General features: G+C 46.7%; 6 protein-coding genes across 6 annotated transcripts; 3 read left to right on the top strand and 3 right to left on the bottom strand.

Moving 5' to 3' along the window:
• Positions 1 to 1,450: 1,450 nt before the first annotated feature.
• H6S33_005991 (uncharacterized protein) lies at positions 1,451 to 3,121 on the bottom strand (the record flags this gene model as incomplete). The annotated part of the gene is made up of 1 exon (XM_044837398.1): positions 1,451 to 3,121. The coding sequence occupies one exon, from the start codon at positions 3,119 to 3,121 to the stop codon at positions 1,451 to 1,453; it is 1,671 nt and encodes a 556-aa protein (XP_044699300.1).
• A 1,639-nt stretch (positions 3,122 to 4,760) lies between these two features.
• On the top strand, positions 4,761 to 5,165 carry H6S33_005992 (uncharacterized protein; the record flags this gene model as incomplete). Its single annotated transcript, XM_044837399.1, has 1 exon — positions 4,761 to 5,165. The coding sequence occupies one exon, from the start codon at positions 4,761 to 4,763 to the stop codon at positions 5,163 to 5,165; it is 405 nt and encodes a 134-aa protein (XP_044699301.1).
• A 6,417-nt stretch (positions 5,166 to 11,582) lies between these two features.
• H6S33_005993 (uncharacterized protein) lies at positions 11,583 to 11,766 on the top strand (the record flags this gene model as incomplete). The annotated part of the gene is made up of 1 exon (XM_044837400.1): positions 11,583 to 11,766. A coding segment is annotated over one exon (184 nt), but the record flags the coding sequence as incomplete, so codon positions are not given.
• A 235-nt stretch (positions 11,767 to 12,001) lies between these two features.
• Positions 12,002 to 14,480, top strand: H6S33_005994 (uncharacterized protein; the record flags this gene model as incomplete). Its single annotated transcript, XM_044837401.1, has 6 exons — positions 12,002 to 12,052; positions 12,122 to 12,283; positions 12,363 to 13,020; positions 13,075 to 13,469; positions 13,557 to 13,848; positions 13,918 to 14,480. The coding sequence occupies 6 exons, from the start codon at positions 12,002 to 12,004 to the stop codon at positions 14,478 to 14,480; spliced, it is 2,121 nt and encodes a 706-aa protein (XP_044699303.1).
• A 659-nt stretch (positions 14,481 to 15,139) lies between these two features.
• On the bottom strand, positions 15,140 to 16,507 carry H6S33_005995 (uncharacterized protein; the record flags this gene model as incomplete). The annotated part of the gene is made up of 7 exons (XM_044837402.1): positions 15,140 to 15,297; positions 15,363 to 15,451; positions 15,546 to 15,763; positions 15,831 to 16,002; positions 16,082 to 16,125; positions 16,196 to 16,245; positions 16,324 to 16,507. 7 exons carry the CDS (start codon positions 16,505 to 16,507, stop codon positions 15,140 to 15,142), a joined length of 915 nt encoding a protein of 304 aa, XP_044699304.1.
• A 4,391-nt stretch (positions 16,508 to 20,898) lies between these two features.
• Positions 20,899 to 21,375, bottom strand: H6S33_005996 (uncharacterized protein; the record flags this gene model as incomplete). The annotated part of the gene is made up of 1 exon (XM_044837404.1): positions 20,899 to 21,375. The coding sequence occupies one exon, from the start codon at positions 21,373 to 21,375 to the stop codon at positions 20,899 to 20,901; it is 477 nt and encodes a 158-aa protein (XP_044699305.1).
• Between the last annotated feature and the right edge of the window lie 1,280 nt (positions 21,376 to 22,655).

Genomic DNA, 22,655 nt, shown 5'->3' on the forward strand with positions numbered 1-22,655 from the left:
GACGGCTATGTTTAAAGAGATTCACCCCGGCACCCCTTTTAACATTTTGCTCACGATCTGATTGGCAGTGTGTCAGGCTCTCTCCGGCCGTTGTTACCCTGCTTAAGCTAACGATTTCGTGGCTCGTAGTGTAGCAGTTACATACGTTACTCGATCATGCACATGCGCAGCATGTAGATATCAAATCAGCCAATTATATTAAACTACGTCGTCCGCAGGGCTTAAAATTTGTTCCAACGATATGTTGCGAAAGACTTTGGTGTATTTAAGAATCTAAAGCTATTCAAAATAATGAGGGGGTTAAACTGCCGCAATAATCTGTTTTTTCTAACCACATACGCGTACGGTATATATATACATTATTTCATGCCATAAGTTTGACCCAACTGGCCAATTCTCTTGAGCTCGATCGAGGTGACTGGTAGATCGATTGACCGGTAATAACGACCACCTTTATCTAATCCTGAATGTTACGTAGCTAGCTAACTATATCGTACAAAGTTAGAAATTCTCGGAAAATTCAAATACATCTATAGTTGATACTAAATTACTATATATTAATGATACTTTAAGCGGGTACAGCTACAGCACGCACTACATCATATGCAGAAGTCAATATCACAGAAACGTACGATCCCCCTGCACAAACACCCACCTGAAACTAACATATAATGCTTCCAAGAGCTCGAGTGCAGTGATATCTAACTCGTACTCAAAAAATGATACAAAGCTCATATTTCTCCGGGCTTCGAATTCGATATATATTCGTATCGAAATAAATGAAAGTGATGGGCGCAAAAACACAATGAAGCTTAATTACTTAAGGGTAGTCAATTTATCAACTGCAGAGGTGATCTTGCATGATTTCGAGTTATTTTCATCGATCCCCAAGGTGTCAAGACCGCCAAATAAACGTATCAAACAGGAAGGCTGCCAAAACTATTCTCGTCTTGGCAAGTTCTACTTGCTAATATAAATTCGCAGTTTCCCCCACCTTTCTTAAACTCCATAGTCCTCTGATTCTTCCGATCAAATCTTCTTTGAACTTAGAACATGTCTATTATACCGGTTTCCCGTTTCAAACCTTTTTGAGACGGGGCCGGCGAAGCTACGGCTAGAGCGATTGGTGGTGGGTTAGGGTTTCTTTTAAATAATCTTTTTTGCACACGGTTTCTCAATTCAACTTTTGTAGCCCGGGTTTGCTAGTGAATTCAAACTTTGGGATGAAACACTCCGCCTTCCAACTCCAAATAAATGACAAAAGTCAAGACTTAAATTTCGCGGTCGACTGTAATGCATTAAATTTAAAAAGAAATCCCAAAAGCTTTAGCTTTTATATAACACCATTCTTCAATTCCATCCAGTTCTTAGCAAGAGTTCTCTCCAGTGACTGCATTAGTCTCATTCTTATTCAAAGAAAAAATCACAACATCCGTAGTGTTACATGTAGTTATATATTTGATGTTGTTATCGTGGCAGGCATGTCAACCTGCATTCCCTTTTTCTTCATCCACCCCACCACTCTTCCAGTGGCCTCCTTCCCATAAACCCTCCCGACAACGTCGCTTGGACTGACAACAGCTTTGACAGAACTATCGTAGATATGATGTCCAGCTTCGCTATAATATAGACTTGTTTTCCCCGCTTTCTCTGCAGTGAATATACGTTCGATAGGAAACATCCCGATAAGCAGTGGGTCGCCAGCACTGCTAATGGTACTTTTTGTCCGATACTCCTTAAGTATCCTACTAGCTTCTACATATGTGCGTCGCTCGTTTTTATTATCAATTTGGATGAGAAGCTGACGACCTTGGGCTCTTTTCTGCTGAAAACACACGATGTTCGAATTCCCTTGTTCGTGTATATGCCGGCGTAAAATAGGTCGTAAGACCTCGTAAGGATAGCTAATTCCACCCAAGCTAAGGTGATCTTGAGGAGGCTGTGGAAGAAACTCGCAATACTTCCGAAACTGAGGGTCGAGATCCATCGCCCTCTGTAGCAGACTCTGTACAGATGGCACGCTGTGACCTTGATTTATGGAGTTTCGTATGTATGGGGCGATCCCAATCAGCCCACCCCTAACCTTAATCTGTATATTCCTCCGGTCGATGACACCACGCCGGTTCAATTCCTCTTCTATTGCTTTTACGAATACCTCAGCGACTTGGTTGTGACGTTGATCGATTGCACCTAGCTGGGAATTGATGTACTCCCGATTGCAGTGACCTTCAGAATAGAGATCCACAAAAAACAAGTAGTACTGGAATTTTGGTATATCCAGAGTGATTGTGACATGGAGAAGATCTGGGAGCGCCGAAACTACGTCTGCAATGGCGTTTGGAAGCCGTACGAGTGATTCGATTTCGTATAAGGTGGGCCTCTGATCAGATAGACGAGGTGGGAGGTTATCTGGGGAACGTTGAGTGGTATTACCCAAATATTCTTGCGAGAATAGGCAAGTGCCGCTCACAATGTCGACGGAAGAGAATTCTTCAATCTTATCCTTTACTTTCAGGTTTGAGCTGCGCAAGTTGAAGTACTGAATCGTGTCCGGGCCAGTATATTCGAATTTTTCCGAAGCAGGGTGCTCATACGGTAACTGAAACACACGACTGGCCGCAAAACATTGAAAGTTCATTATACCCTCTCCGAGAGATTTTCCATCCCCTCCCTTTTTACCCTTGACTTCGTAACGCTCTACCATGCCGCTTTCCCCAATCGTTAATAGAGCCGTCCCTCTCGATGTTGTTGTTCTCCCATCAATCGTGTTCTTGCCGCTGATAAACGAAAAAAACCTGTTCAACGACTTCTGCATCTTCAAACACATCTTACATTCAGAAGAGGGATCTCCTGGCCGTTGTGCGCCGCCCAGGCAGGATGGAACGTAGTGATAACTCTGAACATCTTTTATAGGGCATGGAACAGCTATGCCCGCAAGGTCGTGGTACTGAACAGATACACGGCGGCCGCCGGCACCCTTATAAACCGTGATTACAGCGATAATTTTGGAATGGCCGAATTCAATTTCTTCCATACCAAGTCCAGAATATTCCCCGGACGGATCAAAGATGGGATCACATCCATCATGCAAATCAAACTGGGTATCTCTCTCAAGATACATGGTTCCTATCCTGCTTTCCAGTGTCAGATCTGAAGGTTGATTTTTGATTTGAGGGGTTTCCCAATGGTTCTTACTGTGAAGAATTGATTGGCCTTGAGAAATCGTAGAGAAATGATCGTGAAGTGATCCATCATTCTAGGTGAGAGGAAAACATCTCGTTCTTATACATACTAAGAAAAAGGTGGATTTGATGCCTCTTCACTGAGCAGGCGCATCCCTGGCATGAGACAAATTCTCTTGAGTGTAATGAGGATACCAATTCAATTCAGCCTTCGCAAAACTAAACTATGGCCGTATTGCTAATCATGGAAGTTCCTTTTTCAAAACAACCAATAGAGGCTTTCAGTTGACCCGAATTTTTATTTTCAAAGTGAAAGGAAAACTCATGCAGCTAAAGTTGCGTCTGCTTCTGCAGCTGACATGTCACTTTCTGATGAATACTTAATGCTAAATATTCCGTCCTCGAGTATTTCTCAGTCTGCACCTGCAGGATGCTCTGTTTGTCGATAGTTCAATGCACTTCGGACAGACTCTTGGCTGCAGGAGTTTCCTTTTCACTTTGAAAATGGAGAACCGGGATCAACTGAAAGCCTCTAATGCCTTAATTCCTTACGATTCTTGACGTCAGCTCAATTGATCAATGGATCGAAAGCTTGTATGAGATGCATACAACAGAATTCCCATAGGATATGTAGCCGGCCTTTGTACTCTATTCGTACCATGGTTACCGGTATATATACCTCTCCGCCAATATTACCATCATAAATTCCCCGAGTGGATTGAGGGGGGTGTCCGATTGGTTAGAGAAGACAACTTTGTCCGTGCGTAGAGATAGCACATGCTCTACATGTAGATCATGTCCCTGCATCTGCACTCCGATCGTCCGATGCAGAAGGCGACAGTTCCCTGGAGAACTTTTTGGCTGAAAACTGTAGGAGTATCTGATTAGAATCGCACCAAACAATACCAAAGCGTAACTACATGTAGTTGTTCAACAAAAGCGAAGGTGATAGCAATGAACTACTCAGCTCTTGAGTAAAATCTATATCTGGGCTTAGGCTACTAGTACGGCTAGGGTGCGTGCATGACAACACCATAATCTACAAGTGAGTCGCGCGCTAGCTAGATCGAGGGTAACACATACATGCACTTACACCGGCGCTACTTTAGACATGGAGTCGATCATTCACACTAGGGCGTTGACTACATCATAGAGTAAATCTAGCGATAGAGTACTAGAGTAAGTAGGCCAGCGTTGACTGACAAGGGGATTTGGTCCAATGAGTGTGTTTTACTGTGCTGAATGGCCGGCAGTACCTGCTCTAGGTAGTTGATGTCACTCAACGCATATATATTAGGTATATCTTCTAATATGTACTGTCCTTGATTCTTTCGCGCTCGGAGAAACCCTGACCTGAATTGCGTGGCAACCAGACCCTCAACGGTATGGGGGTGCGGGCTGGTGTCTACAATACAATGAAGTCTAACCAGCTAATACACAACTGCATCTATCCAAAAACACCACCATCGCCAAAACCCTTCGCCATAACGTCCTCTTTTAGCAGCAAAGTACAAGTGTGTAAGCAATCTCCATCTTTAGTAGATTACATATGTACTAATAAGATACAACAGTCAAATCATGTCTACCTCAATGAGTTCTGTACTTGTCACCGACATGCCAGCGGTCGATGACAACACCATTCTTGATATATATTGCGATGTGGAAAGAATACATGCCTGGCTTGATTTGAAGAGATCCCAACAGACCAACGGATGGTACGTTCATCCCCGGATAGTGTACTACACTGGTCTCAAACACAAACGGAATGGAATCGCTTCCATCAAAAAGAACAGCCGATTGACCGGCGAATATTTCGAGCGCCAGATTTCCAATTTTGAGAGGCTTTGCACCGTCCAAACCGCGCTGACAAAGATAATTAAGAAGGGTGCTATCTACTTCATCTCCGCTCCAGTTTACGCCAATGAATATCCCACTTTCGACTTTTCTGCCTTGCCTATTACAATAACATCGTTGTCATTCTAGATCACTACAAAAAGAAAGACCATGGTTTAAATAAAGATGGAGAGAAGGTCAAGCTGCGGTTTATAGACCTCTGCCGTGATCTGGTAGTTGCAATTCGTCTTATAAGAATGATACGTCAAAAGTACAATGAGCAGTTGTGGTGGGGGAAGGGTACTACGGGTGGGGAAGTTGATGGTACCAACGGCATTATACTTACCCAGGAAATGATTCTCAACGTTCCGAAGGTTGACGAGAACCGCGAATTTAATTGGGAGAAAATGGGTTTTGAGGAAATCACTTATTAGCCGGGTACAAACTCGATCATCCATATATTCTTGGTTAAACACTTGTGTATTATTATGATTCCTGTAAATGGTTGTTTCCATAGACTCGCATTAACAATACTACTCTACTACACGTCATGATCAATTGACCCTGGTCTTAAGCATCATCGGGGCTCTTTACGTAATTTTGAGAGAGCTTTTGCATCACCACACTCCGAACAATCCGCTGAATCCCCCATAAACTGGTTGGACGAGGCATGTGTACGTAGTGCGCCCAGCTAGTCTCGGTGATGCCATGTCAGCACTTCAAACGATCTTGGCTCCTTCAGCCGCTTTTAGACCAATCAAAGCGCCGGTTTCTATTCGCCCCACGACTGGGGATCCGCTCCCGCCGCGAGTCAGCCAGGTAGGCTCAAGTGTGCCCGAGTAGTGTTTGAGAGGGCCATAGGTTTATTGATCGATACCTTTTGATTATGGGAGAGGACGAGAGGTCGTTGACCTGCTGACGTAGATTACGGCAGACTACGCGTATATATATACATGTACATGTAGTATAGCCCCAGTCGTCCTCTCGTGCCCCCGACTAAGTACAGTTAGCATAGGACGCTCATTTTCACAACCTATGTAGGGAAATAAATACGTTTAGGTACATTTCTATGAGATATAATTTCATTCTGCTCATAGTACTTTTTTTCCTCCTACAAAACCACGGCCATTTCTGATTAGGGACTGACGTGACCTCTTGTCACCTATAAGATCGGGGATCACCAAAACTAGAAATAGCCTCTTGGCACGAGTGATGTTCTGTGATGCCACAAAGCTACGTCTGGGTTTTTATTGATTGATGGATAATTCATGCCGTAAAGCTGCTTGTGCACTTGGGTAAGAGGTAGGATTTAACCAATTCTCCAGAACAGGGCTTTGTAAAGATATCGTCCCCTATTGGATCCTCCGTTTTCCGCAATCCGTACAGTCATGATCGCTCTTTAGGAGTGCACTCAGTGACATATATACATACTTGTATATATCAATTTTTTAGAAGTTCATGTAGCTATAGCGGCAGGTCTTGAGCGGCTGTCAACTCGGTGAGCGAGTTCTCTGTGCCACATTCACGAATTCCATGTCTGGCTACTACATGTACATATTGACACCATTAATTGCCACTCGAGTCAGTCCGGCGGCTCAAGTAGCTTATACGTAGGTTGAGGCTTGAAGTAGCTTGGCAATTTAACACCTAAGCTTGATGGGCCACGGCGGCCCGGCTGAAGAGGTGTGAAATCCTCCGAACGGCATTCTACACCTTTATTAACGTCTGTAGCAACGTGCACCACTGCATGCACTTTCTCTATCGATATCATCAGACCATCATTGAGCAGTAATCAAGACCAGGTCGAAGGACATGCACCTACCCGCTACACTACGATCGCTTCCAGACTTTTACAGTTATGTGCTTACGCAGCGAATCAACAACAGCGTGGGTGAGCACAGGAGTCGACCACCGCTTTGCATATCTCCATCTACGGAGGGAGACTCGGCGTGGGCCCCCCCCCCCCCCCCCCGGGGGAGCCTCGGCCAATTCGACCTGTCAACCCACACCACCCTCAACGTCCCTCCAAAGGCCATGTTATTTTATTGGTAACTGTACCGCTTGTTATTTCTCTTGTTCCAGCCATATCTTAGGACAACAAGCCTTCAAAAGGTTACCACACACCCCATACAACAAGAGCGCGATAAATGTTGAAATACATACGCTCGCCCCACCCGTTCGACCGCTTGAGGCCACCACCTCTTGCTGCTTCTAACAAGTACCCTCCAATATATAACGACGGGAGTAGGAATAAATGCTGGAATTAGTGCGTCACCAGATATCACCAGCCTCGAATTAACATGAGTTGGTTTTCGAGTGATCGGTTATGACCGAAGGGATCTAGGGGAGTATGGGACCTCGTTTAGTGCCGCCACATTTTTAGGCGTATGCTGTTCAGTCTGTACGGACGGGTCTCTGGTTCTCAATGCCGACCAGCAAGATTCAAGGCTAACAAGGGCTTCCGACGCTGGGTTGAGTTATATTTCTAAATGAAGTAGCTAATCTATGTACTGGATTAACACTTTCCGAAACGCTTGGGCATATGATTGGTCGAGAGCGAGGAACCCTAACCCACAGCTGTATAGCAACCAGCCCACCCACCAAAAATTGGGAGCGGGCTGCTATGCTAACATGACACTGGCAGCCCGGTATTAACTTAGTATGAGGGGATCAGTTATACTACGGGAGGTGGGCAATTACATGCACTGGGGATGAGAAGTCGGAGCTGGAAAAGTAAGAGGGAGAAAGTACTGGAGGTTAGATCCGGGAAGTACTATATACAGCAAAACCTATCATAATTCCCCGCGGCAGCCGAATTTTACTAGAATTATCGGAGGGATGGAATTTAGAGAGAGGTATTTGTTAACAAACCACAAGTATTATTCCCTCCGAACGCTGGAAATTTGGTAGGGATAGAATTTCAAGAGGGTAGAATTATGATAGGTTTCTCTGTATAACGATCAATCCCTATTACCAGGTGAGAACCGTAACTGAGATAGCTGTATCTCCATGAACCACTGCTGGAGGAGGTGGACAGCTGCGGGGGCTGGCCAAGGTAAACGGTGGGAGCTGGCCATGGGATGGCTAAGGGCAACATTAATTAATTAACTACTGGAGGTGGCCAACTACTATAGGTGAGCAACTACGTGGGGGTGGGAGAGTTTCTTGAGCAGGAGCAAGACCTCACGGTCGCGAGGTGGGCCACTACTAGTTAATAAGGAAAAGTACTAAGGGTCTTTACCATACTAGGCAGCTGGGACAAGTCATACATACATAAATACCCCGCCCGTGGCTACACTTGGTTCAAAGAGCAGTCTAACCCCCTGCTAAGACGCAGTGAGAATGCAGCACCAGCATCAAAGTCTGTGGTCTTTTTTAAAGCCGCTGTTCAAAGACTTTCCCGCACACCCGGCTCGAAAAGTTGTGAGGGGATCTAGGTGTATAAACTTCAACGGCTGAATTAATCGGCTTACAGGAACTAGAGTATCCGCTACCTCAATATTCTTGATGGTGGCTTCCATCCAAGGAGATCATTGATGAACTTGTGCTACTTGGATTTGGCGTACCAGGTGGGTAACTGGGTCTATCGCATTGACAGACCTAAATAAAAACCGGTTTATCGCCTGGTAGGCCGAGACCCGCTCAGAATCTGGTGCTCTACAGGCTCAGCAACTTGAAATCTCAATTCTACCATTACCTATGGCAAGGCAAGCGCCGGGTTTGTACAATATGCAGAGCACCAGATTCTGGGGCGCATGTTTCGGCCCAACAGGCGACAGTGATCGGATGAGACCAGCCTCTCTCAGCAATGGGCCTCGCAACAGCGCTTATTTGATCGTATATGCTGTAGCTAGGTAGACACGAAAATTATCTATCCCTTGGACCCGGGCTGCTGAGACGTGTGGATCCAAGGACTTCGTATCTCGGTAGTCCTTTGGGCTTGCTAGTGGCATCGTCACTCAGCCTAACGCTCAATCACTGAGCCACACTCTGAAGAAAGGTTGTTTGGCTTTACTTGGATTGGAGACTTGGATAATGCAAGTCTTACGGGGATGTTTAATTTTAGGAATTAGGGAACAGAAGACTGTTGGATCGAAGAGTTTTAGCTGATCGGGCAGGTGGGCAGAAAGTCTAGCAGCGCGGCCCTAGGCAACAATTGGCAAGAATGCAGCTAATAGAGATATATTCGGATAGAAACTCTTGCAACTGCTATTGGTTACAACGTGCATAAGTCTCTGTCCAAACTCCTCGGTTTCTGTCCAAAGCCCTCCAAACCGCGTAACTAAAATCCTCTAATAAGGGGCGCGTGACTTTTTATCCAAATGCTTCCCACTTTTGCGTTCAAGTGGCGTAGCTAGAACGAGCAGGTAGAAACTCGAGCATGTTGCACATGCACTATTCACAGCCAATAGAGAATTCACGAGCTTCTGTTCAAAATGTTCCAGCTAAAATCTCACCAGGCCACTCCTCCCCTGAAGCACTGGCCCCGTTTCTAAGAATTCGCCCCCATCACAACAGTCCAACCGGCATCAAATTAGACGCCGGAAGAATGAGGGGTTTTGTTAAATCTTTCCAGGTCAGACGCGTGAAACGATCCTCATGGAATGCACTCACTAGCTAGCGTTTACAGCCTAGATGGGTCTGTATGCGCTAGCTAGGTCGGGTATTACGATGGAGAAACAGGCGCAAGCCCCTTCCCAGCTGAGCGCGCATCTTGTGAAATGCACTGAGACGGAATTGTGATGTTCCGGGGCTGTGTGGGTCTGAATACTGCCAGATCCGGTATTAATTTAAAAGATACCTTCACATGCGTAGACACTTTCCCTCTATTACGAGAAGAAGTTGGTGGAAGAAAGCAATCAAAGACAGCAGAAGGCTTGCTGTTTTTCCCTGGATGTTCTCTGGTTACTTTTGACCTTCTTGTTGGACCGATCCCCCGTGAGGGCTGTGTTTACCTAGTCTAGCTGAAAGAACATGACGTAAAAAGCGAAAAAATCTTTAACCAGTCCTCATAAAGCAAATTTCTTGCCCAAGATTCCACAACAGCTCTTTCTAAATGGAGGAGTGTCCGTAAAGAGGTCTTTTGGTCCAATATGACGTTATTTTATGCTTGGTTTGCGAGATAAATACTAGTTATGAACCCGCGTTAGTCACTCTACAGCCTATCATTCTCAGTTTGCGATGAGGCCTAGGATCGCTGATGTAGAGTATGATACAATCCCTATTATTGATTTTCTTGAGTACAGCTGCTCATTCGCCCGGATGTTAGGACGAACAGTGCCCTAAAAGAAGGTGAGGTTCTGTGTGGTGGGAAATAGCCAAGATACCAGGCCACTTGAATTATTGGCGCACGCATGCCAGTCAAAGCCCGTGTTCGTCTCACCCCATGAACGACTTGACATGCATGCATATCACCACAAACAGAGAAAGGGATCTAAGCGGTACACATCCTCGCGGCTAAGAGCGTGGTATCAACATTGGGTAAGGATATAAATGCTCTAGAGTCGCGAATATCATGAGAGCCGGTATTCTCCTTTAAAAGACCGGGGGGATCGGGCGTATTACGTACCGGATATGTACAAGATTTACCTCTAGAAAGACCCAATCACTTCTCTGCCCGCTGTGAGTCAGGTTACTTACATGTATCATCACCAAGTATATAGTATGTTTTGAATATCCTTGTTTATCTGCAACTGACCATTCGAAGTGCAATTGTGGGCCACATCAGAGCGACTCCACTAGGAGTCTCCTTTAGACTCTCATAGAGAGTGCAAATATCCCTACTCTACCTACATGTATGTAGACTAAGAATATCTCGCAATTAATCAATTGCTAGGGAAGGCAGACTCCTTTCTCTGGTGCGGTCATAGATTCTCACTCGATCCGGATACAACAAGATTTTTTAGCGATGATCTCCGAATTAGGCTTAGACCCGATAGCTTATCTTGCCTTGGCAGCGGGTACAGGTGCGGGTACTGCGGGTAGGTGCAGTAGTCCAGGTAGCAACCAACCAATCACAGTGGGCGTGGACTTGATTCGTCACTTGTTTTGCTCCTACGACAAAAGTGAAAACATACACATACGTAGGCCTCTCCTCCAGATTGGTCCAGATGCATAGCTCTTTGTTCCGATCTTGTGCTGATGTGTAGTCGACAATAGTCTCGTACCCAGCCCGTTACTTGCAGCAAGCTGCTCACAGTACTTCCTCTGGAAGCATGGAAGTAGACGGGTTGGGGACGAGCCTAAGTCGACAAGTATCAACACTTTTGGAATCTACAATTGCGAGCGTAAGGACTCAGGAGAGGCATCAACGCTCCTCGATGTGGAATGGAATAGAGATATCACTAGAAAAAGCCGTACGAAAAACTCGTGTTTCTGGGTACCGGCTTCAATTAGCAATTACGGATACACCGATGGTGTGAAATAAGAGGAATACACCACAGGCATCTTCTAGGCTATCGTATCACAACTCTCCCGCTTGCCAAGGTGTTTGCTGTTCCCTCACGAAATACTCTACCTAGGTACATATGACAGAGTTGATGCCCTAACAAAGAATTGTTTATGCAGGCTTCAGGCAACCCATCTTAAGTCAATACCTGAGTGGTGGAAATTAGGCAGAGTCAAAGGGTGTGGGTTCATGGGGCTCAATTCAGGCGGCAGCGTTTTGGTGTGTGGCTGCTTTGGTCCTGTGGCTGTGTGTACAAAGAGTGTGGATGCCAGTAGGGATGTTAAGGACCGTGCTCTCTCTTAAAAGGCCTTACCCGCCTCAAACCAACTAAACCTTCTTTTTCTCTCTCTTTCTCATCCCCTCAACCACCCTCTAGCGAGCACAACAATCTCACGTCACCCCCCGCAATTTCCCCTCCCCCGCAATTTTTTTTTTCCCCGCATACAAATCATTACCACTGTTTATCGAATTGAACCCAGCCATAGTGAACCTCACGACTCTCCGCCGCTTCTTGCGGCGAGGGTCACGCCCCTACGCAATGGAGATCGCCGGTCACAGCCAGCCTACTTTCGATAGCCCAAATTCCTCAGTACGTTCTTTCTTTTTTTTGAATTTGAAAAAAAAATTATTGAATAAGTTTTCTAATAACCTTTTTTAGGATCACACCGAAAGCAAGCGATACTGTGCGGAGAGATACCGTACAGAAGAAGAAATTTATATTGCTGGAACAACCTTCGCAAGCAACCGCTTGGAGATGAGTTCGGATTCGGATTTTAAGCCAAGGATTTGGGCTTTGTTGGCATTTGGGTCACTCTTGATGGTATATTCACCTTTCTTGATACCCCCCAAGAGTAGTGTGTTCAATAAGGTGTCTCAATTTCTAACATCTTCATATATAGGTGAATATCGGAGGTCACTTTCCTACAGGGAAGTTCATGCCTTTGATTGCCGCTGTTGGGTGGTCCTCGCTATACAGGTTCTTTTTTGCGGGCCGTGGTGATATTATCACGGTGACCCTTAAGGCCAATCCTCACATGTCTTTAGGCGAGAGTCGCTCGGAGGGTAAAGGTAGCGCTCCGGCTTCTGTTCTAATGGTGGGCAACGGAGTACTGGCAGTCGAGAGGATAACGTCCTTGCCTTTGAAAGGAGGCAAGGACGTTATCCTCTCGGGTACCAGATTCCGTTCTCCACCAGGAATTACAGCGTCGCAGCGGTGCTTGGACCCAACTCGATTTACCACAGCACCACAGTTCCAGTCGCCAGGCCAACAGTCTTCGTACCCGCTTTTACACTTTTCTGCTCCCACGCCTTTACACTTTTCTGCTCCCCCGCCTTCCCCCACAACTACCAGGAAGGAAACCGCCCACTCTCAGACTTTCAAAAGGTATTTAGCTTCTTTGCTTGATATGTGGACATGGCTGATCATTCTTTCTCTTCAAGTCCAATCCATGCAAAGAAGCGCCGAAACAATGGTTACTACCGCTGTTATCCGCGTCTCTCGTCCCCACCTATCATCAACTAGAGAGACACCCCCCAGTGCTTCAACACAATCGTCTTGTACGTGACTCCTTGTCTGATAGGGTTAATTGCTTGATCTAATATCGTGGACAGCACATTCGCGCATTGCGCACACCACTTCAAACAACACCACCACCACCGCAACCACCATCGATACGCTTCATCGCACCCTCCACATATCTCCGGCACAGACCCAACAGGCCTCAGCTCTGGATCAAACCAACATGTCTCAACTCACGGAGGATATGGATAGGTTTTTCAACCAATATGTCAACGACGATGCCTATGCCAATGACATGAACATGCCTATCAATGACTCCGATGTAAGCGTACCTGAGGATGCTATTGACTCTGGTCTCGATGTCCATGGCGCCAATAATGACATCGAACTTACCGAGGACGAAATTGACATGGTACTATCACAGTACCCAGAGTATATGTGCAATTACAACGATTTGAATGCGCAAAATGGAATGGTGTCAGACGAGGTAAATCTGAATGTTCAAGGCGATCCAGGGGGGGGATCAACCCAGTCTTCGCGCGAAAATTATATACAACAGACTCACTTTTTCCAGGATCAAAACTGGGTATCACCACCACAAAACAACTTCTCGGCACACCCTGTGAGCCCTACAAACACCGACTCATCCTCCTACTCACAACAACCTTTTACCCCCCAATCGTGGGATTCACCGACATACGATCAGGGTCTATTACAATACTCTCCCAGCACCCCCTCACCAGATTCCTCCTACGAGACGGATTTCGAAATGATGGTACTCAACCCAAGTCCCGCTCAGACCCCATCGCCCGCCTACAATGTAGTGCCGGCTCCTTCCGAAAACTGGGTGCTAGATTCGCCTTTCAGTAAGCCATACCTCTATCCAATTCCAGCTTGTCCCTTTGATTCCTGTAAAGTGTACTAACAAGTCTTAGACCCGATCAACAGCACGCCCACATCTCCGGGTCTACAAACACCCTCCACTCCTCTGACTCCGGATCCCTCCCCTCCTTCCCCTACCACTTCATCCAAGAAACGCGATAGTAATAGCAATGGTCCTGGATGCCTCCCCAAGCCTCTCAAACCCAAACGCCGCCCCTCAAACCACTCCGGAATTGTGAAGCCACTGCGATGTGAGTTTCCAGGCGACGCCGATTCTGGGCCATGTAATAAAGAGTTCGACCGCAAATGCGACTTGAAGAAACATGCCAAGCGTCACGTCAAGCCATTCCCTTGCAGATTCGAGGGTTGCAAGAACATCCGTGGATTCTCATCCGAGAAGGATCGCGAACGGCACGAGAATTGTCTCCACAAGAAGGAGTGTCTCATGTGCACAGAGTGTAAGCATGAAACACCTAGAAAGGACAACATGAAGGATCATGTAAGCAGAAAGCATGGGAAGCATGTTGTGGATGAGATCATGCGCCGCATCATGGCTGCGCCGAGGACAAGTCCAAGGCCTGATGGTGAGGATTCGGGGGGGGAGGAGCAGCAGTAGAAGCTTTATACAGGCTCTTTTCAAGTATGTCTAGCCCATCCCATACTTTGAATTAATGGATCGATTACTAACATTGCCTTTTTAGATGATTTTTAGCGAGCTTATCTGATTTTGGTTTTTTGGTTCTGGTTTTTTGATTTTGATTTTGGTTTTTTGATTTTGGTTTCGGTTTCTGTTTTTTCGGTTTCTGTTTTTTCGGATGTTTTGGTTTTTTTATCTGGGTCTTGCATGTGCTTTGAGTTTTTGTTTTTCCATGATTTTGATAAAAAAGTGCGATGAGTGATGAGTGTTTGTTATTTGGTTGATTTTGGTTTTTTTTTTCCAGTTTCGGAATTTTTATGTTTTGTATATCGGGTCAATAATAAACCGGGTTACAACTTCATGCTAAATAGCGGTATTCCACTACCGTAGAACTCAAGACAACTTAACTTGTGTTTGCTTCGTTGAGCTGATGAATGAATTGGTTGAGATGATCATCATGCGTAGGTTTAAATGATCATGCGTAGGTGCAGGGTTGTCAAGGTCGCCCTCTCTCACCATAACCCAGCAGATCGAGTGATATTAAATGAGCCAAGCCCCACCAATCCTAGCCCTCCATATAAATACAAGTACATGCATCTTTACACAACCCTTTCCATTACAGCGCCGTCTTCTCGGGATCAAGCGCGCGGGCGGCAGTAGTTTGGCTTCCTACTCGAACTGTCCTCAGCAAAGATACCGCCATAAACCAGGCCCTCGTCCAGGTTCGACTGCTGGTACCCCTCATGGGCAACATCGCTCGACGGCCCAGTAGGAAGCTTGAGAATACCGATGTGCGCTGCAGACACCAATCAACACAAGTCCCACAACCCAGGAGATATCAGCACGGATCCAAACACTCACCTTGCCCCTTCCCTGTAGCGTCGTTCTCGCGAGTCTCGACAACCTTCCTGAGAGGCGCGTAGTCGGCCGAGTAGTACACCGCAATCGTGCTAGCAACCATCCCCCCCGTCCGTCAGTATGGCTTCCTTCTTCTTCTTCTTCTTCTTCTTCCATCGGATTATAAGGGTCAGGACGGTGAAATACTTCTTGTCCCAGTCAGTCTCAACAGCAAAGTTATGCCACGGCCCCCCCTTCCGAAACGGCACCGAGAACAACACCTCCTCCGCCGCGCCGCCCGCCGTCGAGCTGCCCAGCCGCAGGGTCCGCGCGTCGGGCGCGGGGAGCTTGGTGGCGCCGTAGGCGGTGCCCGTCTTGAGCGTCCAGACGTGGCTGCTGTAGTCGTTGGTTTCGATGAACGCCAGCTATGTGCGCGGGGCGGGGGTTAGAATGGGTTTGGGGTGGGGTGCGCAAAGGGGAGGGAGGGATTACCTCGTATTGGTGCGAGTAGTTGAGCGGGCGGTGCGGGTCGTCTTTGATGGAGAAGTGGAAGGTCGTGTGCCCGCTTACGGTTGCGTCGGTGCCGTTGTTGGGTTTGGGGAGGAGCTCGGAGCGGCGGAAGCCGGCTTGGGGGGTGCCGCCGGGGGCGAAGATGGAGTCGTCGCTGTATCGTGAAAGAAGGGTCAGTTATCTCGGTGGCGTCGAGGAATTGGTGGCTTTGGGGGTTGTGCACATATACTTACTTGATCGTGACCTCAATGGCTTTCGACCGGCTCCTCAGATCATACTTCATGTCATGCAATTGCGTCAGCCAAATCGTCATTCAAGGAGGAATTAACACGAATTGTCCAGCCTACCATCGATGTCTCGACTCTTGGGAACTTTGCAACATCAGACCATTTTTGGCCTACGAAATTGGTCAGAATCAATAAACCTCCCTCTATATTATGGCCGCCATCAATTGGAAACCCCTATCATATCATACCTGCGCCAAGAACATACTCTGCATTAAACGGCGACGCCGAAGCGCTGTCCAGATCCGCCAGTCGCGTCTTCACCGGGATCCTCCCATCAAAGATGATTTTCGGGCTCCGCTTCTTCATGGGCGTGCCTGAGACCGCGCCGGAAAGCGCGAGGGCGGCGGTGAGGAGCGAGGTGAAGAACGACATCTTTTTTTTCCTCACGAGGTGGTTGGCGCCGTCAATTGAGGGTGAGGATGAGAAGATCAACAATTGAAGGTGAGGATAAGAAGATCAACAATAACAAGAGCGCGAGAAGATCTTCAGCGTTATATAAAGTGGCTAGTTAATATATTGATATCCCGGATCGGATATTATAATGCTGGAAACCCGGGAAATTAAGCCTTCCTTGCCCTTCCTTGCGAGAACACCCGTAATGGCAACATTGGAGCCGGTATTGCGGTTATGTGCCGCCGGAGTGGCGGGCCGGTGACCAATGAGGAAGGATGGGAGGGTTTGTTTTATCTTTGGCTCTGGGGGTGGTTGAAGAAAGCGGTTATCGGATGTCTAATCATACGAGATCACTCGGCCAATGATGGGCACGTGATCGGGGGCTAGCGTCCATTTTTCTAACAGGTCATCGACGTGGGATGTCGAGCTTGGATCCCTTTTTCAGTTTATCTCTGGATTAGACTAATTTTTAAGCTAATTGATCAGCGATCTGACCAAGGAAGAGCAATTGGAAGGCCCAATGCCGGCTTAGGCTTATGCTTAATTGGGCCCGCGCAGTGATAAACGATGAAGTGCATGACTGACTCTACTACCGAAAGAAATGCATCAGCAAATGCATCCGTAAAATGCATCGTGTACCAAAAAACTGTGGAGTTTGTGTAATGCATCGATAAATGCATCCATAATGCATCGATAATGCATCACAGTCTGATTTCGCCAAGAGTTCAATTATAAATCAGTAAATGTATCAGGAAAATAAAAATACAAACAGTTCCGGGTTTGAACCTGTACTATTGTGCTTGTAAAGCCCACACCCCGCCGCCTAAGCTATTAGTTGATATACTAGAATTAAGAACTATACCAATAGATCAAGAAGTTCAAAATCATACGGAAGATCGTAAGCAAAATCATACGGAAGATCGTAAGCAAATCGTAGGTAAAATCGTCCAGGCAAGAAAGGTGATTGTAAATTCGTTCTTGTACGGTAATAGATCAGCAAATGTGTTCAAGCATAATCTCATCAGTAAAGTAATCCATAAAGTCGTCATATTCACCGCTAGACGACATTACAGAGGCCTCGACAGGTTTATGCATCAATCGATGCATTTACGCACCATTTTAGTATGGGCAATGCATCAAGTGATGCATTTTTTGCGCTGGCAGAGTGAGTCTCAGCAAATCGATGATATTCCAATATTCTTAGTTAATTAAAAAAAAACAAAAAAACAAGCAAACGTGGGTTTATAGTTGTAAACCATCTGACGGCTATTTTCTAAATAGTGAGCCAAGAATCATGAGCTGCGACTAGCTACGTAATAATTATCCTTAGATCACCACGAACAACGATAGAGGCCAGGTGTGTAGTAGATCACACTATAGCTAAGACCTCTAATACGCGTATACCTAGGCCCCAGGAGCACTACGTAGTCTTCCACCGACCAGTGCAAATACTGCCACATCCAAGTCCCATTGCACCGCCGCACTCAACTGCATATTCGTGCATACAACCACAGCCCCCTCCCCGTCTGCCCAAGGTTGTAAATTACGAACATATGTACGCACCTGGAGACTACATGTAAATAGACGTACTAAATACAAACTATTTCCTTAGTAATTGTGTAAGTGAATTGTGGCCTCCCGCCGCCAACACAGCGAATCCATCACTGGTACGTAAAACAAATCAATGACTTACCTTCCATATTGATGATCTTCCTCTACGTAAATACCTTTAATCAGAGGCAGATTATGAGAGGATAGGTAGGCTGACTGATTTGTATACTTACACAAGGGGGGCTCGAGGAGATGGGCTCAAAGCTAACTGTGCCGCGCAAGCAAACATGCCCCGGTAGTGTAGTGGTTAACATACCAGAAACTCAGCACGTAGGTTTAGAGCTGTGAGGAGATCTTGGGTTCGAATCCCAATCGGGGCAATATCAATTCTTTTTTCTTTTTCTTTCTTTCTATTTTTTCTCGCTCCCCGGAAGGCCGTTATTCCTTCTAGCACCCGTGATGATCTCTCATAGCCCGAGTACAGGTACCCGGGCCCTTACTCTACGCCAGCAGACTATCTCATCTTATCAGTTTTTACACGGTATATTCTTTTATATTATAGTAGATGTAAGTACGCAAGCTTTAAATTTTCTAATACCTACCAGTTTGTAATCTGATACTTGACGCCAAGATAACTATATCCCAACCCTAACCCTCTAACTATGCTGGCAAGCACTCAGGTACGGAAATCATACTAAATCCCTTGTGAAGTGCCGTGTTCCACTCCGAGGGGATAGGTGCTGGGTCTTGTATTGTTCTCACCAGGTGTCTTAAATAATACATCATCCCAATCCAACATGGTCGATACGTCAATCCCAGACCAGGCCAGCAGGAACCTCAATGTTCATGATCAGCAGACAACCACATACACACTGGAGATATCCCCGAGAGAAACCTGCACTTCACTTTGGATGACCCAAGCTCCGAGGAGCCGGCGCTGACACCGAGAAATTTAATCAATTGAGGCCCTCAATTCTTTCAAGACACAAAAAGGTCTCTAGCTCTAGCTCCAGCCTCCGCCTCAGACCAGGCAGACCAGACCTCAAGCCTACGAGCGAGTATGAGTGAGCCATGCTAAGAATAACCCCGACTCCCAACCGTCCCTAAGAAATACTCTACGTCAACGGCCAGTCAAACCCGTTATGCCAGGGGCAAGCCTCACTCAACTCTTTACTATTGTCTTCGTGGCATTTCAAAGCCCCCAACCCAACACAACCCACGCAGTTCAGTATACCCCGCTCACCCTTTCTTCCACGTGTTCAATTCAGGACATCATGTAGTTAGCACGAAGCACTTTTTCAACAAAAAAGTAGCGCCTCCAAACCTCGAACCCCCCGGTTTACAAACCGACAGGGTTCACAGGAGGAGTGACTGGGAAGTCTTCCCCCTGCCCCCCCCTGACATGTTACACAGCCGTTCCAGGACCAGGGGTTGGTGGTGGACGTACAGACAAGACAGCCTTCTAGAAGCTCTAAATCCCCGACCCCGACCCCAACTTACATGTTTACCTTGCATGCGCGCACATCCTGTCACGCACCACCTACGTACCTCACTCACTACCCTACTCCACCCTAGCTAGAGAAGTACTCTAGGTGTATGGACCAGCAGCCAATATGCTTGCTGCAGGAGCCGCAATTGAAAGACTTATCGCATTTATCGAACCTTGTTTTATGCGCCCCCCGCGATTGGCTCACCTTGCAGTTGCAGAACAGTGCAGTGCAGTGCAGGTCACAGTGCGGTCATTTTCCGGGCGTCTGGCGTACCCCACCGTCTGGTGGGAAACATCATCATCATAGGAGTAGATACTGGCACGCATCCAACGCTTTAACGGCCATCCAACCAAACCCGGAAATCACGGACAAGATTTAAAATTTCTTGATTTATTTGCTTCTTACCCCCCCACAGACAGGCCGCGTGAAATCGAGTGGCCCACACATTACATGTAGGCTCTCTCTCTCATACTCAGCTTCAGGTGTGTGTGGGTAGGTTACATATACACCGCATATCCTGCGGGATTGGGGCAGAAAAAAAGGAAAGAAAATATTGTACAAAAGAAATTATGCAGTAAATGCCAGTTATTGGGGGGGGGGGGGGGGGGGGTGTAGCTACACGCCCCCCCCTACGATACAGCCGGTTCCCCCTTCCCTCCCAGATAGAATAAAAATGAAAAGAAAAAACGAAAATAATCCCCAGTTTCGTAAACATAACCCAAAAACAAAAGGTTTAACGCCGGATGAGAACATGAGAGAGAGCTATTGAACACATGGAGTGGTGATAAAGGTGGTGATAAATGATGATGATAATGATGATGATGAGGATGAGGATGGTTGATGAAGCTTGTACTGCAGAGCTAACTACAGAAGAAGTCTTCAATATGTACCGACCACACCTGCTATGGCTGTGGTCATGGAGGAGGAGAGGAGTGTTGGTGAGATGATGATTTTGAGTGGTGTTGATGATTGTTGAGATTGATGGGAGAGGGTGAAATATTGTAGGTCCAGCTGCAATATGACATGATGGATAGAGATAAACTATGCACCAATAACGTTGATGATGGTAATAATGTTGACAGTGATGCTAATGTTGACAGTGATGGCAATGGTAAGAGTAATCGTGGTGAGGATCGTTATGAGAATCTTATTAAAGATCTTCATCGTGAGGGTGGGATTGGAGTTGTTGGTTGTTTAACCCTTCTTCCTATTTCGCCTGACAGCCCTTGAAACAGTCAGCGTTGTCGTAACACTTTCCTCAAGTCCCCCCTCCCAGATAACAGGTAACCTATTCAAACAAACAAAAGAAGAGAGGGAATTCAGGTAAACTTACGGCACAGGTCGATATCTATCACCACCACCTATTCTCTCAATCTCTACTTTCATCTCCACCATTCGGCCCTGGATCCTCGACCTGATATCCTCAATCCTCCTACACCCTGCTCTTAGCTCCTCTATCTCCTCTGCAGTCGGTCCCATAATCACAGATTTCTCTACTGGTATGTGGCGTGGCGCGGCTGGTGCCAGCTCAATCGCTGATGGTTTCGGGGCGGGAGGGGCCACAGGTTTCTGGTCAACAACAATCATGACGCCGCTGAAACCCAATACCTCAGGCTCCTCGATAGCTTTCCTAGTGGGCCCACGGCTGATTAGACCGCTCTCCCACCCGCGTTCAAGATCTTGACCGCCGGCGGCGCTCCGCATCTCCAACCACTGGCCGAGCCTTCGCACCGGGCGAAACTGCTGAAACCATCTTCCGGCCAAAAGGCCCCAAGCGCTGATGCCGACAACGATAAAGCCACCCATGATGATGAGTGACAAGAGCGGTATCATGAAAGTTGAAAGAACACTCCTGATGGATGACGTCTCTCCAAGCCGGTGCACGGAGAGTTTCTGGGCTACCAGAAAAAATAATACAAAGAATATAACTGCTTGGAGAGGACCAGTATTCCAAGTCGCCGCAGAGACTAGAGGTAAGGAAAAGGTCTTGTGAACTTGTATCTGGATTTGTTGTTTCTCCAGGTGTGGGAGACTCGGGCAAGATAAAGAAAGCAGGAGACTAATAAGGCTGTTGAGTAGAAATAGAACAAAGTACGAGAACGAAACCAGTAAGACTGTGTCACACAGCCAGACGATCGGATTCGTCAGGATATCGGCGGCGATATCGTTGGTCGAGGCGATAAATTGATGGTGCCATGATGCGCCAGGCTGAGGTAGTTCCTGATGTATCTAGTTGCGTCAGGACAATTGACCAACAGGACTCACGACGAAGCTGACAGGCAGAACGCTACCACTTCCCCCCTCCCCCTGTGGGCAGTAAAAATACGGGGGACGGGAATGGATAAGCAGAAACATAGCGATCCATAGGATGGGGCGCAGATTCATACGTGCAGAGAAGGTATCCACATGGAAGAGAACCACAGGCTACCAAGGGATCGATGCAGACGAATATAGGATCGCTGCCAACGACGCGCAGAGACGGGGCCAGCAATGATAGGTCAAGCAAACTTGCCTAGTAACAATGTGACCGGGGGTAAAGAGGGCTTGCCGCGCACCAAAAAAAGAAGACACAAAATAAAACAAAGCCCAAAGCAAGCTAGGGACGCTCCACCAAAAGGGAGAGAGGAAGAAAAAACAGAGAGAGGGAAAGAGAAAGAGGAGAACTTTGCTCTTACCATATTGTCACTTCTGCGGCCGTGGTCTATGGCCGTAAAGGCCCTCCAGATAAACAAGCCCCTCATCAAAAACGGCTGACTTAACAATCCTGAAAACCGTCCACTTGGCTCTCTGTCGGGAAACACTGAAGAAAACGCAAGTACCATAATCTCGAGCGAACCAGAATTCCCTCAGTGGAAGAACCCCAAATGCCTAAACTAAATTAACACGACGTTTGTAATGGGAAAACGAAATCCGGATGAAAGTAAGTCGGTAAACACCGGTAGACTGTTAAAGAGAGACTAACTATTGTATTGCAATTGTACAGACCTGCATGCTCCCAGAGTGCCCAGGGTCGCCGTCGCGTGTTAAGTAATTTCTGTAGTAAAACAAAAATCCGTCCTCTGCGACTTTCTGATTCATCGACATCA

This window comes from Morchella sextelata (genome assembly GCF_020137385.1).
Source record: "Morchella sextelata strain SCLS chromosome Unknown scls_2, whole genome shotgun sequence".
In the NCBI taxonomy this organism is placed as follows: Eukaryota; Fungi; Ascomycota; class Pezizomycetes; order Pezizales; family Morchellaceae; genus Morchella; species Morchella sextelata.